General features: G+C 34.7%; 1 protein-coding gene across 1 annotated transcript in view; it reads right to left on the reverse strand.

Moving 5' to 3' along the window:
* The window catches only part of THOC1 (THO complex subunit 1), a 52857-nt gene that overhangs the window by 33749 nt on the left and 1755 nt on the right, over window positions 1–17353 (reverse strand). Inside the window, exons 2-9 of the mRNA XM_059139034.1 lie at window positions 16762–16835; window positions 16607–16667; window positions 15295–15361; window positions 11822–11940; window positions 11341–11389; window positions 10338–10433; window positions 4628–4710; window positions 1926–1999 (exon numbers count right to left, since the gene is read on the reverse strand). Of these exons, the coding sequence (XP_058995017.1) occupies window positions 1926–1999; window positions 4628–4710; window positions 10338–10433; window positions 11341–11389; window positions 11822–11940; window positions 15295–15361; window positions 16607–16667; window positions 16762–16835 (623 nt within the window). The remainder of the gene's footprint in view (window positions 1–1925; window positions 2000–4627; window positions 4711–10337; window positions 10434–11340; window positions 11390–11821; window positions 11941–15294; window positions 15362–16606; window positions 16668–16761; window positions 16836–17353) is intronic.

The raw sequence follows: 17353 nt of genomic DNA on the forward strand, positions 1-17353 counted from the left end.
GTTTGGACTTACTGCAATGTGCCTTCTAACTTCACCATTCCACAGATACATTTGGATTCTGCATTTATCCGCACAAAGCAAATGTGACTACTTATTGTATATGCAAGCCATAACAAATTAAGGTGAAAGTTAATGTAAAAATAAAATGTTTTATAACTATTTTAACCAAGATGTTCTGCAACTTGACATGTTTTTTTAGATGTTCAATTAGTGATTTTAGATTATATTAGAATTTTTTTAATACAAAATTTTTTGCTGGTATATTTGAGCCAAATCTGAAATGGGCTTCATATCATAGATATATGGGTAATATGTTCTTTGTAAATTACAGTGTCTAAAATACTCTGGTGATATAGTTGGTCACACTGCTTTGTCAAAAAGTAATTTCCCAATCTCTTCCTCCATTCAAAAAATAGTGAAGGGAATTAAAGGTAAAACTTGCAGTTTTGAAATAAGTAACTCACTCGAATGTAAAGTATAGCATAGGGAATACAGTCAACAATACAACAATATTGTAATTGTATGGTTGACAGATGGTAGCTAGACTTATCCTGGTGATCACTTTCTAATGTGTATAAACGTTGAATCACTGTGTTGTATACCTGAAACCAATGTAATATTGTATGTCGACTTCATTTCAATAAAAGGAAAAAAAAAAAAAGAACATATAATGATTGTGACAGACTGAGAGGCAGCTGAATGTTGAATCCTGTTTAAGTGATTTTTCTGCCACTGGGACCAGCTAATAAACAATCAATGGGGCTGACATATCTATAAAGGCTTCAGCAGAGTCCAACTAGACAAAACCCCATTGGACAGTTTGTCTTTGGTGGCTCTTTTTAACATTTCAGGTGACCTGTTATGTTGGAGCTTACTATCTTAGTCCTTTATGTTGCTCAGGTTAGACCCCAAAAGTATACTCTATCCATAATGTACATGAACAAACAGGTCTTCCAAAAAAAAAAAACAAACCCAAAAAACACCAAACCCAAAACACAGAACTACAGCTAGTAATAATGGCAACTGAATAAACACTAAGTGCTTTCCATATATCATTATATATAACATCAACAACTATGGTAATAATAAGGATAACTATGTTGTACCTTAACAGACCATGTCCAAGCAGCATCTCATCTAATAATCTCAACAAGCAGGTAGGTGGCATTACTACATTTTAAAGACCCTGAAACTGAGTTTCAGGGAAGTTAGGTAATTTGCTTAAGGTTACACGACTAGGACTGGAATTCAGCCTGGAGGCACACTACTCTCAAAGTTTCTTGGAGATATGTGTTTGAATCTGAAACCTGGGATGCCAGGAATACATCTCCCTGTGCAGATATTGGAAACTCTTCTTGATCCTCCAGAAATTCAATTGCAACTGATGATAACTTTTGTTACCTCAGACACCTGGAAGTAAAAACTTTCCTTCATGTCTCCCTTTTTCTCTTCCTCATTCCTTCTCATCAGCATTAGGAAAAAATTATTTGGAAAGAAAGCACAGAGTTAGCAGATGAGATAGGAAACAAGAGACGAGAGTGGGAAGGGGAGAAGACGGAAAGGAGGTTACTAATTCCTTCCACTTCATTAAGAAGTCAGCTCATTATCCACAGGCACGAAGTCCATCAAGTTAAATGGAAGGAAAAAGGGAAAAAGTATCTAGGTTGCCTATGGTTGGCTTTCCAAATATTAGGAATATGCAAACAATAGACCATGTAAACAATGAACTGTCCGCATGTAATTTAGAAACCAACTAAAGAGCATATTAATGATTTAGGATTTATAATTTTAAGTAATACACATAAAAAATACAAATATATCTGAAGCGTGATTTCTTCCTCCTTGTGTATATCCGGACACTAGTACTTGATAAGTTTTTAAGTTTTAGTTTTGTAAATCACAAAATCTGAACTTCTAAAACTCACCAAGTTGTTGGAGCTTCATCGTCTCCCATCTCACCTTCTTCTACATCCATTCCTTCTTCTCTATCCTCAGTGTGCTAAATTTTAAAAAATGTACAGTCTGTCACAAAGCAGTTGTCAGCCAGAAGACATGCTGGAATAACATCATTCACACATCGCTAGACAAACACTGTTAAGAGAATCTAGTTGCACTTCTGTCTAGACAGTTAATCTTTAAGGCAATGGCAATTCTATGTGACAAGGATCTGAGAACTCAAGAGCAGTACAACGATGATATAAGATAGCCATGAAGATATGCAGAAAGTTTTAAATCAGTATTTCTTCAAACATGGTCTGTAGATTCTCTATGGGAATAAAGGGTCTATGGCAAAATACATTTTAGAAATATATATGATGATCTTTTAGACAGAAGTGTATTATATACTTACATATAGTATATTAAGAACTCTGAAGAACTGCAGTAAATAACTTGAAGTATACCTAAGTAGTTTTGTCCCCAATTTTCATTGGACTATAAAAATTCTCCCCAACCCCACAGAGAACTCTTATTATTGGGGAACACTTAAGGATATGCTGAGTGTCTAGCTCTACAGTGAGAAATTCAAAATAACAAGTTTATATGAAATTGTCCAAGAAGCACCAAAAGATACATAAAAGTGAAAGACAAAATTAAAAAAAAATTTTTTAATTAACATATAATGTATTATTTCCATCAGGGGTACAGATCTTTGAATCATCAGTCTTACACACTTCACAGCACTCACCATAGCACATACCCCCACAATGTCCATAACCCAGCCACCCTATCCCAACCCCTCCACCTCCCAGCAAACCTCAGTTCATTTCCCAAGATTAAGAGTCCCTTATGGTATGTCTCCCTCCTGATTCTCCACCTTGTTTCATTTTCATCCCTCCCTGGCCACTAAGACCCCCACCCTGCCTCTAAAATTTAAAGAAATCTTAAGTCAACATCATTTCCAAATTCATAATCATTACATTTTAAGGAACAAATTATGTTCCTTAGTAAATCTAATTTACTATGAGATATTAGCTAGATCTAATTAATAATTTTTCAAACTTCATAACTTGTTCCTAAGTGCAGAACAAGTGCTAAATGTCCAGAAATTTGCCAACTATGGACTGTCTTTTGGATATATCATAAATAATCTTTAAAAATAAAGTTGATTATAGCTTTTAAAAATCAGTGGACAAATACGGATTATTTATTTAACAAATGGTTCTGAGTTAACTGGCTCACTGTTTGGAAAAAATAAAATCATAACACAACCTATTTCATATACCAACATTCATGCTGGATTAAAGATTTATTTAAAAAATAAATCACAAAAGCATCAAAAGAAAGAAACAATAACTTATTCTTCTGGAGTGGAAGCCTTTAGCATGACACAAGACTAGAAACAACTAAACAGAAGACAAACAAACACTAATATTATATCCAAACTTAAAAGTTCTATACAGTAAAGGCACCATAAATAAAGTTATAAGAAAAACTATAAACTGAGAAAAAAAATCAACAAAATGGTAGGCAATGAATTAATAATATTCAATATGAGCTTCTATACATCAGTAAGAAAAAGACATTTCAAAAGTAAAATGGGCACATGGCATGAATAAGTTATCCTCTTTCTCACTGTTTCTAATCGGCACAGAAGAAAAATAAATTCCAATATATATATAGTAGGTCCCTCAATTTCACTAATAACAAAGGAAACGTAGTTTAAAACAAACATTTACTTTTCAAGTGTATATCAATTAAGCAATGATTTTTAAAAATTGGTAATTCCCAGGATGAGGCTGTGGGAAAATGGACAGATATTCTCCAAGTGCTACTGGTGATGATATGAGGTATAAACTTTTTGAGAAGTAACTGGTCAACAGCTATCAAAATCTGATATATGCATACATTCGACACAACAATTTCATTTACTGGATTTTATCCTAAGGCAACACCTGATAATTTAGCAATGCTATATACAGTATTATTCACTGTAATACTGTTAACCATTTTTCACTAAATGCCCATAGAAAGGATTATGATAAATATCCACTTAGAAGACTTAATATGAACCATTAAAACACTAAGATCTAAATGTACTGATACAGAAATGCATCCATTTTATAATGTTAAAAGAAGGGGTGCCTGGGTGGCTCAGTGGGTTAAAGCCTCTGCCTTCAGCTCAGGTCATGATCCCAGGGTCCTGGGATCGAGCCCCACATTGGCCTTCTGCTCAGCAGGGAGCCTGCTTCCTTTCCTGTCTCTCTGCCTGCCTCTCTGCCTACTTGTGATCTCTGTCAAATAAATAAATAAAATCTAAAAAAACAAAACAAAAAAAACTTTATTGTTAAAAGAAGAAAGTGAATTTCAGAATAATATGTATTGTATGACCTCAGTTTTAGAATAAAACTATACACACAGTAAGTCCTATAAAGACTAAGACATGCTAAGAGTGGTTATCTTTGGGGCCTTGGATTATGGGATAGTTGTACTTTCTTTTTTAAATATTTCTGTTTTGTCTGCATTTTCTACACAGAATACAAATTATTTCTATAAATTAGAAAAAAAGGTTTCAAAATTTTTGGTGACTTTGAATACCCATTCACAGGAGTTATCTTAGGACATACTTAAAATATGATTAGATTTTATAAGTTTTGATTTATAAGGTAAGATTTCTTATCAGCCTCACCTTCTGACCCAGGGTGCTTTCCTGCTCATTGGTATTGAAAACAGTAACATTTTCCAGATTAAACTGACTCTGCAAGTTAAGACCTATTAAAGAGAAGAAAAGATTTTCAAAGCAATTCACCAAACAACTAGACTTAAGACTGTAACTCTGTTGTCATATAACCAAAACATATAAAACGATAAATCCATAATGAAACAAAAGATCAAGTCAGAAATAACACCATACTTGATTTCCAAATCCTAAGAAAATATCTCAAAATGCCAACTTAGCTTGTGTTAGGGTGGTAGGATTAATTATAAACAACTTTTTTTCCTTCATCTTCCAAATTTCCTGAAATAGGTTTTGTTATTTTTATAATTTAGAAATTAAATTTAAAAACATTTATTAAAGGATATATATTGTTTAAAGCTACCCTTAGCAATATATTATTAGTTTTTCAAAGAGTCAATAAGAGAAAGAAAAAATGGTTTCTCTCTGTCTTGCCAAATTAGTAATGCTGTACATTGAAAGAGAAGTCTAAAATGTTCTTTAAGGGGTGCCTGGGTGGCTCAGTGGGTTAAGCCACTGCCTTCAGCTCAGGTCATGATCTCAGGGTCCTGGGATTGAGCCCCGCACCGGGCTCTCTGCTCAGCAGGGAGCCTGCTTCCTCCTCTCTCTCTGCCTGCCTCTCTGCTACTTGTGAGCTCTCTCTGTCAAATAAATTAAAAAAAAAAATCTTTAAAATGTTTTTTTAAAAAATGATGAGATCTACAAATAAAGGGGATTAAGAGCACACTTATCTTGATGAGCACTGAGTAATAGAATTCCTGAATCATTATATCATACATTTGAAACTAACGGAACACTGTATGTTAATTATACTTCAATTAAAAAAATAGAAAAGAAAAACAAAGCTATAAATAATATACATTTGAAATTTTAGATAATATTCACAAATTCCCAGAGGGAAAGTTACCAAAACTGTCTCAAGAAAAAATGAAAAGTCTGAATAGTTCCAAATCTGTTACATAAATCAAATCCATAGCCACAAAACTTTATTGTGGCTTTTCTACTCATAAATTCTACCAAACATTCACGAAAGAAATAATACACAATTACTCCAACTCATCCAGAAAAGAAGAAAATGTGAAAACTTTCAATTCATTTTATAAAAGTAGTTTAATCCGCTACAAAAAATCTAACAAGATCATTATAGGAAAGGAAATTTACAGGCCACTCTCCTTCCTGAACTAAATTCACATATCCCTAAAAAAATTAACATTCTAAATCCAGCTACATTTTATGAGGCCATAACACAACCAAATTTAGATTATGCATTTAAAAAAAAAAAAAAAAAAGCTGAGAATTGAAATCTTGTTCTTATTCTTCTATCTTCTGTAACTTCCAGAAAAGAAACTACAAATTAGTACTTAGGAAGGGGCACATTTAGTTTCACAAAACACAGCCTTCATTTATCACAGATTTAAATGGCAACTAGGTATCTGGCACTGTTCTAGACATAGAGATCACAGAAGTAAAAAACACAAATACACTGAAAATGCCAGATGGAAGAGATCTGAAATCAGGTGGTGATAATGGGTGACTGCAGTGGCAGGTTTAGATTAGATGCTGAAAGAGAGGCTTCCTGCGGAAGTAAAATTGAGACCATCAATGGGGGCGCCTGGGTGGCTCAGTGGGTTAGAGCCTCTGCCTTCGGCTCTGGTCGCGATCCCAGGGTCCTGGGACTGAGCCCCATATTGGGCTCTCTGCTCAGCAGGAAGCCTGCTTCCTCCTCTCTCTGCCTGCGTCTCTGCCTACTTGTGATCTCTCTGGCAAATAAATAAATAAAATCTTAAAAAAAAAAGTCAGTAGTGTGACACTAAAGAACAAAAAGGTTTACAGAGGGAAGAGTTAGAGTCAACACCCTAAGGTTCTACTGACCCTGGGATTTTGAAGGCCTAAAGAAGGTGAGATGCCAATTCAATAGGGAAAGAATGGTTTTTGCAACCAATGATGCTGGGACAACTGGGTGTTAACACACAGAAGAATGAAACAGGACTCCCACCTCAGACCATAAACAAAAATTAACTCAAAATGGAGCACAGAGCTAAATCTCTTATAAGAAAACACAAGAATAAATATTTTAGACCTTAGGTTAGACAATGATTTCTTAGATATGACACTAAGAGCACAGGCAACAAAGGAAGAGATAGATATATCAAACTTCTTCAAAATATAAAACTTCTCTGCTGCAAACAATAACTATCAAAAAGTGAAAGGAAATACACAGAATGGGAGAAAATATCTGCAAATTACATATCTGATAAGAGTGTACTACCTACAATAGAAAGAGAACTCATACAACTGATTAAGAAAAAGACAATCCAGTTTTAAAAATGGAAATTAGCCATTTCTTCAAGGAAGACATACAAATGACCAGTAAGCACATGAAAAGATGCTTAACATCTCTAGTCATTAGGAAAATGCCAATCAAAACCACAAGATACCACTTCATATCAACTAAGATGGCTATAATAAAAAAAATTAAGATAACAGTAAGTGTTAACAAGGATGTGGAAAAATTGGAACCCATATGCATTGATGACAGGATTGTAAAATGGTGCAGCTTCTTTGCAAAACAGTTTGGTAGTTCATCAAAAATTTAAATACAGAGTTACCACATGACTTACTAATTTCACTCTAGGTATATGCGAAAGAGAAATGAAAATATATGTCCAAATAAAATCTTATAAACAAAAGTTCACAGCAGCATTATTCATAATAGGCAAAAAGGGCAGAAACCACCCAAATGTCCATCAACTGAATGGAAAAACAAAATGTGACATATCCATATTGAGAATATTGAAAAAAATGAAATCCTGATACATGCTATAACAGATAAATCTTGAAAACGTTATGCCAAGTTAAAAAAGCCAGTCAAGGGGCCCCTGGGTGGATCAGTGGGTTAAAGCCTCTGCCTTTGGCTCAGGTCATGATCCCAGGGTCCTGGGATTGAGCCCTGCATCAGGCTATATGCTCAGCAGGGAGCCTGCTTCTCCCTCTCCCTGCCTGCCTCTCCACCTACTTGAGATCTCTGACAAATAAATAAATAAAATCTTAAAAGAAAAAACCCAGTCAATAAAAGACCACATATTTCATTATTCCATTTTTTAAATGTCCAGAATCTATAGAGAACAAGCAAATTCATGGTTCTTTAGGGCCTGAGGAGAGGATAAGAATGATGATGAGTGGGGAGTGACAGTTACTAGGTACAGGGTAGGAAAAATGTTTAAAAATTAGACTGTAGTCATTGTTGTACAACCCTGTCAACATGCTAAAAAAACAATGAATTGTACACTTTAAATGGTGATTTGTATGATATGTGGACTCACATGTTGAAAGCTTTTAAAAAAATGAAAAAGGTGAGTTTCCAGAAACAAAAGGCCAAATTAGCTAATTAATTCAGATCAACACTACAAAACCAACTAAAAACTTGGATAAATTACATTAATTCCATGAAAATTCACAGGGTATAAACCACGTTCACATCCTATTCAAGGCAATGAAGTAAAAAATGCTGTTTTTTTTTTTTTTTTTTTTTTTTTAAACAGTAAAGAGCTGACAAGAAAGGAATATGTGGCAAACATCCAGAAGGCAAGTAAGATAAGCAATGCATCATCAATACTTAAAGCCACTTCTATCTTAAGTACATCTACCAAGCAGAGAAGAATCAGTTGTAAAACTGAGCTATCCTTTTTGTAGCTTTCACGAAGCTAGAATTTTAAAAACAAATCTGGGCCCAAAAAAGGTAGGGAATCTAATAAATCCCACCAGCCATCTTCAATGCTAGGAACCTGTAGGGTTTTAAGTATCGGGTTAAAATAAACCAAACTATAGTTCAGTGCCAAGTCTTCTCAATGTTTGAAAGACTGGTGATAGCCTCCTTCTAAAGGTGCCTGGCAGAAGCAATGAGAACTCTATCTGGAGAAAAGTATCTATCCGAGACCTTAAAACTAATCCCTCAATATTATCTCAAATGTAACATCCAACACTCACCAGATACTCAAACAGATAAGACATCCTGAGGAACAGCAGAAACAAACCCACAAAGCCTGAAGGTACTAGAATGATCAGATACATAACAATGCTTATCCTGGTTAAAAAACTAAAGAATAAGTTTGAAAATACGAGTGGGGAATAAGAAACTAGAAACTGACACAGCACACTTTAAAAAGACCTTCAACAAGTGAAAAATAAAAATAAAATACAATGAAAACAACAAAAACTAAAATTAAAAATTCATTTAGCAGCTGATCACCCATAGCTTAAGAAAGAGTGAACTGGAAAACCATTCTGAAGAAACTATTCAGAAGTGACAACTAGAGATAAATAGATGAAAATATAGAAAAAATAAGAGACAGAGGATATGGACAAGGTGTAATAATGTTTACTAGAATTCCAGAAAGAAAAGAAAAAGGCATACACAATATTTGACAAAATAATGGCTAAAATTTTACAAACTGGATGAGACACTAATCCACAATTTAAGATTCCCACAAATCTCAAACATGATAAAGAAATCCACAGTAAGATACCTCATAGTACAACTGGAAAAAAAACCCCAAAGAACCCAAAACCAAGAAAAAAAATCTTAAGATCAAAGAGAGAAAAAAAAATCTAGATTATCTTCCAAGAGGTTACACTGATATTTGTGTTGTCTACAACAAGAGAAGTCAGAAGACAGGATTATCTCACACACCATGAAATCCTCTATCTAGTGCCAACCTACAATCTTTTGTATTGAAATCACTCTATGTATTGAAATCACTCTTCAAGAATAAAGATTTTCAGACAAAACATAGACCTTCACTAAAGAAAAGTCCAAGGGGGAGATTTTTCACAACTAGAAGATCAGAAATACAAGCAGTAAGTATTTTAGTAATCTAAATTAATCTTGATCACATTAAATAAGTAGGAAAGGAAAAAAAGAACACAGATCTAGTGTGACAAAAAAGGAAACATTCAGAAACCACTGCCAGCATATACTGTGGGTATCACTACATGCACGCACTGTTGTAAGCTTTTCATGTACTTTAATTCATTTAGTCCTCACAACAACATATGAAGTAGGTGGTATATTAGCCGGACATTAAGGAAAGGAAGACTAAAGGAAAGAGGTATTAAATCTGGCATATGTGAACAGAATGTGGAGAGCTCTGGAGAACTGGTTATATTCCATTTCTGGAGTTTGACAGTGGTTACAGAAGGATCTAATTCAGAATAATTACAGTATACATTTATTTTATGCATTTTTCTATATGAATGCTGTATTTCACAATAAAAAATGGTAAAAGAAATGAAATAAGTGTGCCTAAATAGTGACTGTGAGGGAGAAAATGGAAGCAGAAAAATCAGCATACATTATAATATAAATAGAGACCTGACAGTTCATATCTACATATGTGTTATTCAACTACACATTTTTATTATTAATAAGCTTGGAACCTGAAAAGAATCAACTGTTAAATTACTATGTTGTACATTTGAAACTAATACATGTCAACTATACTTCCAAAAAAAAAAAAAAAAAAAAAATCAGAGACTTTAAAGGTTACCTGTATTGTATCATCACATATAATCACACATCACTATATCATCAGAGCAGCTTCTAATCCATTAAAAACTGAAATAGATTTTCCTTCAAAGCATTAGTTAATGTATAAAAGCTTACCTGATTTCTCAGATAAAGGGAAAAGCCTGGCCAAAAAGAGCTGAATTCGTCCACAGAAGACTGTATTCTGGGATTTTGATAATCTTCTCAGGAGGTCTAACAATATATGGAAATGAGGTTATAGGAAATCATTCTGTTGATTATAACTATACCCAGATTTGTTAGTCTGTCAAGAGTATTTTCCTTTTAAAGCAGTCATCAAAATTGGTAGTACAAACTATTGTTCCAAAAAAGCTTTAAAAAAAATCAGGAATTAAAAAAAAAAAAAATCAGGGGGACGCCTGGGTGGCTCAGTTGGTTAATAAGCCGCTGCCTTCAGCTCAGGTCATGATCCCAGGGTCCTGGGATCGAGTCCCGCATTGGGCTCCTTGCTCAGTGGGAGCCTGCTTCTCTCTCTGCCTCTGCCTGCCGCTCTGCCTGCTTATGTTTTCCCTCTCTCTCTGACAAATAAATAAATAAATAAAATCTTAAAAAAAAAAAAATCAGGAATAAAATGAATTTAGCATGGGCAAGATAAACTTTACTAAATTTTATTTTGGTTTTAAGTTTACACCCACAACAGGAACAGTTTAATTTTTTTTTTAAGATTTTATTTATTTATTTGACACAGAGAGAGAGATCACAAGCAGGCAGAGAGAGAGGGGGAAGCAGGCTCCCTGCTGAGCAGAGAGCCCGACGTGGGGCTCGATCCAAGGACCCTAAGACCATGACCTGACCCAACCATAACTGAGCTGAAGGCAGAGGCTCAACCCACTGAGCCACCCAGGCACCCCAGGAACAGTTCAACTTAAAGGGAATGATGAGTTGTAATAAATCAGTCCGTTATTTAAAAATGAAGACACTAATCTGTTTTTAAAATTTTATCACTTGTGTTTAATTCAACCACCTGTTTTTTTTTTAAACACATAAACAATGAATTTTGGAACACACACAAAAAAATAAAATTAAATTAAAAAAAAAAAACATGTTTTAAAAAACAATCATTTACAACTGAATTACTTACCATTGCACATACGTAGTAAATAGTTTTTCCCAGCAGAATAGAATGTGTTCTGAAATTAAGACAGAGATTACTATTATCATTCAGAAGTTCTGAACTCTTCAATAAGTCACAGCAAGTACGATATTAATTACTGACATACACTGAGTCTACTATCCCACTTTCACTATTTTCCCCACAAATAGCATTTTCTATTAAATACATTTGCATGTATATAACAAAACATGATACTAAATAACTGTTTTAAACACATGAAAGTGTGCATTTTCAAATTAATTGTTCTACTCAAATTTTACACTTCAACTTTTTCTACACCATGACTTTTCACTTGGCCCCTCAAGACAGCAATAGAATTCCCTCAGAAGGACAAATTTTTGGCAGTGAGCAATACTAAAATATAAGCAAAAAAAAAAAAAGAAAATCTATCTTCTGAACTCTGGATCTACAGGAAGGTGTTAGCAGAAAAAGAAACGAAGGCACTTACTGATTTCCAAGTAGCAACATTTTTTTCCACAAAAGTGAATATAGTGTCACACTGATCCAAAGGAAGACAATCCAAAACATCTCCCAACAATACAAAAGGTGTAGAGGCGGTACAAATACCTTCAAGTGGAGCACAAGCCAATTTAACAGTTAAAAAAAAAAACTGTACAGTAAAATAGCCCATGCAAAATAATTCTGAAAAATATCTACACTTACTTAGTCACTCCTAACAAATTTTTAAGAGACAAGAAATGGAAGCAACCTAAAAGTCCCCAAATGGGACATACTTAGGTAAATTTTGGTATGTGCACTCAATAATAATGATGATGATAATTCTTGATTAACACTTCTAGAGCATTTACTATATGTCAGGCACACTAAGTGCTTTACTTATACTAACATATTTAATCCTTATAACCTTATGAGGCAGATAATATCACCTCTAGTTTACAGAATGGGAAAACTGAGACACAGAGAAGTTAAATAACTTGCCCAAGGCCATAGAGCCAGTAAGTGGTAGAGCTGGGATACGAACCCAGGCAGTCTGGCTCCACAGTCTGTTTTCTTCACCACTAAGCTATTCAAAAGAATATAATGCAGCCAATTAAAAACGATGGTTATGATGACTATAATAACTTGGAAAATGCTTATGATATAATGTTAAGTGAAAAAGGCAGGATTCAAAACTGTACGTATATTATGGTCACAACAATAATAAAAGTAATTTTTAAAAAGACTAGAGAAACTAAAAACATATACCAAAATGAATGGTAGTTTTTTAAAGTAGAGGAATTATGAATCATATTTTTCCTTTGCTCATTTCCAAATGTTCCCTAATGTTGCTAAATATTTTTGTGATTTACCTTCAAAAAAGATAATAAAAAAGTCTGATACTGATTTCAACTAATAAACATTTTAAAATAAAAGCACTGTTTCGGGGGAAAGAATGGTATAGTAAAAAGTTGTATTTCCAAAGTCATTAAAGCAATAAATTAAACATTTTTTTAAAGAAAAGGTCATCTGGACTAGCTAAACATATTTTCATCTCCCTGCTTATTCTATTTAAAGGTAACACTAACACTTCATTTAGTGTTTAAGAAAAGTAGCCTTTTAAGCGTGGTATGCAAAGAAAATATCTGGGGAGCACTGTAAGCCCCAAATACTGCAGTTAATATAGTATGTTCAAAAAAGGGAAGTAATATATCCAGCTCCACTCTGCACTGGTATGATCACATCTGGAATGTGATGTGAGGGAATTGCCAAGAACCAGTGGGTGGCATAAAGAAGCAGATTGCAACTTAGTTTAAGGGAAACCTGACAAGACTATCTAATAGAAATCAAAACAGTACGCCCCATCAATTGACATAGATGCTAGATGACCACCTGCCAAGGACATTACAGAGGGGAGAAGGAAAACCAGAGATGAGAGCAGACATCTGCTGAACTCCCTCACCACTGAAGGTTGAGATACTATATGCCCTGTTTGACCTAATGCCTGCTTTGAGAGGTATACTCCTGCCTGTAGTTGCAGCATAGTTTGACATAAATTAACTCATGTTTAATTATATAAATTAAGAAAATTAGCTAGATTCCACTGCCAAAATTCTGATTCAGTAAAACTAAGCTCAGGCTTTGCAATCTCATTTAAAACAGAGATTCATGGATGACTCTGATGAACTGGACTATAGTGTGATTTCCCCAGCATTTTCACAACCTGCATACACCCCAGCCTCTGCATGCCCTCTTTGCGTCATCTTAACCTTGTCCACAGATACTCTCTTCAGTTCCTAAGTATCCTGTTATGTTGATACTTCTATGGTTTTGTATACAATGCTTTTTTCTGTCTATTCAGTTTTCTTCCTATCACATGGCAAATTCCTGCTCCATCTTTCAAAGCACACAGTAAGTATCAGTATATCTAAAAATAACTCCTGATACTTTTCAACAGGCCAGCCCATCTACACTTCTGAAAAGCACAGTATAAATAAATTATAGCATTTATCATATCTTGTTTATTTTTAGGTAGACAACGAGCTTTCTGAGGGCAGGCATTTTTATACTTTTTAACCAGGAGAGTGTCTGACACTAAACAGAAGCTCAATAAATATCTGCTGGGTTGAATTCAACAAAACATATTTATGGATAATTTGAAAACATGTCACATAAAGAATACAATAATAATCTCTCTCCAGAAGGACTTTTTCCCATCCAATTAAAAGAAAAAAGCATCTAAGCTTTAATCAGAAATCCTTATCTTTCTCAACTAACGTAAACGTTCTAAAAATAGACTGTACAAATTCAAGAGTTAAAAATATTACAAGTCTACAAGAGTAACACATCAAAGTAATCAATGAACTAAGCAGACTGCTGTTTGACAGAAACTGGGCAAGGAACCATCCACTGTAGCACCCATTCAAGTATGCTGAATGAATGAACATCTTGTATAAAAGTTTAATGTGTGAAGTTAGAATTTATGAATTATGCTTAAGTTCACAGAATGGCTTGCTGCTACACCAGCAAACCATTTTTACCTTGAATGGTCTAGTTTTTGTAGGAATAGGTATCAAAATAATAAATACATAAGCAATGCTTTACACGTCACTGCTTCTTTCTGCAAATATTTAATGAGCTCCTACCATGTGTTAGGCACTGTGTACTTCCTATATGCCTTTTTTTATTCTTGAAATTATCCTCCACTGCCACTGCAACCATTTTAACCATTCCCCTAACTAGTATTTCTGCCAGCAGTCTCTCCCAATCTAACTCTTCCTCCACAGCTCCCCGTGTGCATGGGATGAACTGGACCATAGTGTGATTCCCCCAGCATTTTCACAACCTGGGTGCACCCCAGCCATTTGCATGGTATACAAAGCTCTTCGCAAATGACCCTAAGCTACCTCCCCTGTTTCCTTCCTCACCACAGTCATCATCCTCTCACCCTTCTGCTCCATCCCACTCTTCAGCCAGGCTGAACTCACCTTTACATAGCTATGTATTTCCTTCCCTTTCTGCCTGACAAACCCATCAATCTTCACATCCCAGCTCCTGTTACAGCTTTCCTGATTCCTTTAGAGTTTAGAAACTTCAACCACACTTCACAGTAATCATACCTCAGTAAAAAATTTACACATCCATTTCCTCCATTAGCCACTGAGCTCCTTATAGGCAGGGATGTATTTTCTTTACCATTGAATCTTTTAGTCCTACCTCAGTACCAGGCACATAGTAGATGCTCAATAAATATTTACTGAATGAATGAAACAACTGGAGAACAAATAAAGTGCCAAAATGTGTGCAGTATACTAGAGATGAGGAAGTGTGAGCTAATTTCATTGGGACAACTTCCTGGCAAAGGTGGTAGGCAGAACTTGAAAAATGAACAAAATCAAATAGATGGAGAGGTATAGGGAGAGTAAGTTCTGAATAAAGCATGTCACGTCCATGATTACTTTAGAAAAACAACACTGAACTTACCTTCAGTTACTCCCCCAATAGCAAGAGAAATAATAGCTAAAACGTTTTCACATGATGAGTGATTTATCTACCAACAGAGGAAAAAACAATTTGATTTAGGGGCCAGAGTCAAGACTAGTTCGGTAACAATACAAACACATCCTCTGACATTAAAGCATAAGAAATAGAAGATAAACATATTTCTTATAGAAAACAAAATTACTTTCTAAGATGAAAATATAAAAAATGACTAATAGTAATAGAATCATTAATTGTTAAAATAGATCCAGTAAATAATAAGAGTGATTATAAATAAAAGGTGATTCACTTAAAATCCACTGGTCTTAGGAAGACGGTTACATTAGCATGATGATGGCTACAAGCTAATCAAGTACAGAAGTGCTGAGGCCATATCAATCAATGGCACAGGGCAAAGGCAGGGGCAGGGGAATTAATTGTACTGGTGCATCAATATGTCTAAGTAAAGATTTTAATAGACGGGAGGTAGTACTTAGATTCTATAACATTATAGAAACTAGCATTTTTTGAGTGTTCATTATGTGTTGTTTTATACAACCTTGAAAGAATGTTATATTCCCTCTTACATAGGAGACTGAGGCTCAGAAAAGCAAAGTAACTTGCCCACATTAAGGCCTTACAACATGTAAGTGCCTAGGTCTGAAGAGGATGACAAAAATAAGTTTTGATACAGAACTGTTCAAAAGAAAGGAACGTTGTATTTGGCCATTAAAAAAGGATCTAACTTCTTGGGACACAACCTTCACTTAACCAAGAATAAACTGCTGAAAGTTTTCCCTTCCTTTGGGTGCCCCTCAAATGGTAAATAAATTCAGAATTTTCATGTTTAGGTTAAATTTTTCTACTCAAGTTGGATAGACTCTGGTTTTTTTGTATGCTAACTGATGAGGCTACCATAGGAAAATGAGGACATAGAATCCCAGCTCCCTTGATGAACATCCTTGGACTAGACCTTTGATGCTACCAAAAAAATGTGTCACTGTTCATACAGCAATGTGAGAGTGCCCACCTTCAAATACAGTTCTTGCTCAGGAAATCTCATAACAACTTTTCTTATATTCACTTGGAGAGAGCTCATTCATTAAACCAAACCCTTAAATTATACTTGTGCTGTCAAAATCTTAACTATTACATAATTCCTATGCTATGAGCAAATCAGCTTTCACAAAGTAGCAAGCTCACTGTAGAAAAAATAATCTTGTATAAATATCCACTCTGAGGATAAAAGCAACTTAAAAAATAACACTGATTAATTTGGCAACAAAATTTTAACAGTAAAGAAAAACATACTTACAATTTCTTCTTCTAGAACACCTCTGAAAGCTTGGTCAAGGGTACATTTTTTTTCATTTTCACTATTAAAAACAAAAGACACCTGCATTTTTCAAACAGCTTAAGGTAACGTATAAAGATCTCGACAAGTGTATTTTATGGATATCAATGCCTTACCTGCCAGGTAATTGGCTGAAGGTACTCAACAATGGCTTGATATTTTTGTTGTTTAGAGCCTCTCTGGTAGACTTCTAGAAAAATAAAAATAGCATGTCAGTGGAAAGATTTTTGCTCATTATTTACTGAAAAACATCACTAATCAACAGTATGTCTAACTGGAAACACTTATACTTGGGAAAAAACTACCTATCATTCTATTGGTTCTTATTCAAATGCCACTTAATTATACAGACTCTCATCACTTTAAACTTGATGAGAGCTTGCCAACGAGCCTTTCTCATTTCAGGCTTTCCCTCCTACCAATTCTTTAAATATCACATTCATGAGCGTATTCTACCTCCCCCCTCCCCCCCACCCCAGTGCTCTTATTTATAAGCTTTGGTTTTAAAATGTCATAGCTCCCTCTCAAGGTCCTTGACGTTATATCCCTCAGTCTATCCACCCTTGTTTCCCACTACCACCTAACACAGTCTCCAATAAGGTGTACCTACTTTTTTCATTATCAAGTATTCACTCATTGTTCTTCCCATGCTCGTGAAAATTCTATCCATTCTTCAAGACCCACTGCAAGCCCTTCCTTCTCTAGTTT

Source organism: Mustela lutreola, chromosome 11, assembly GCF_030435805.1.
Source record: "Mustela lutreola isolate mMusLut2 chromosome 11, mMusLut2.pri, whole genome shotgun sequence".
Taxonomy (NCBI): Eukaryota; Metazoa; Chordata; class Mammalia; order Carnivora; family Mustelidae; genus Mustela; species Mustela lutreola.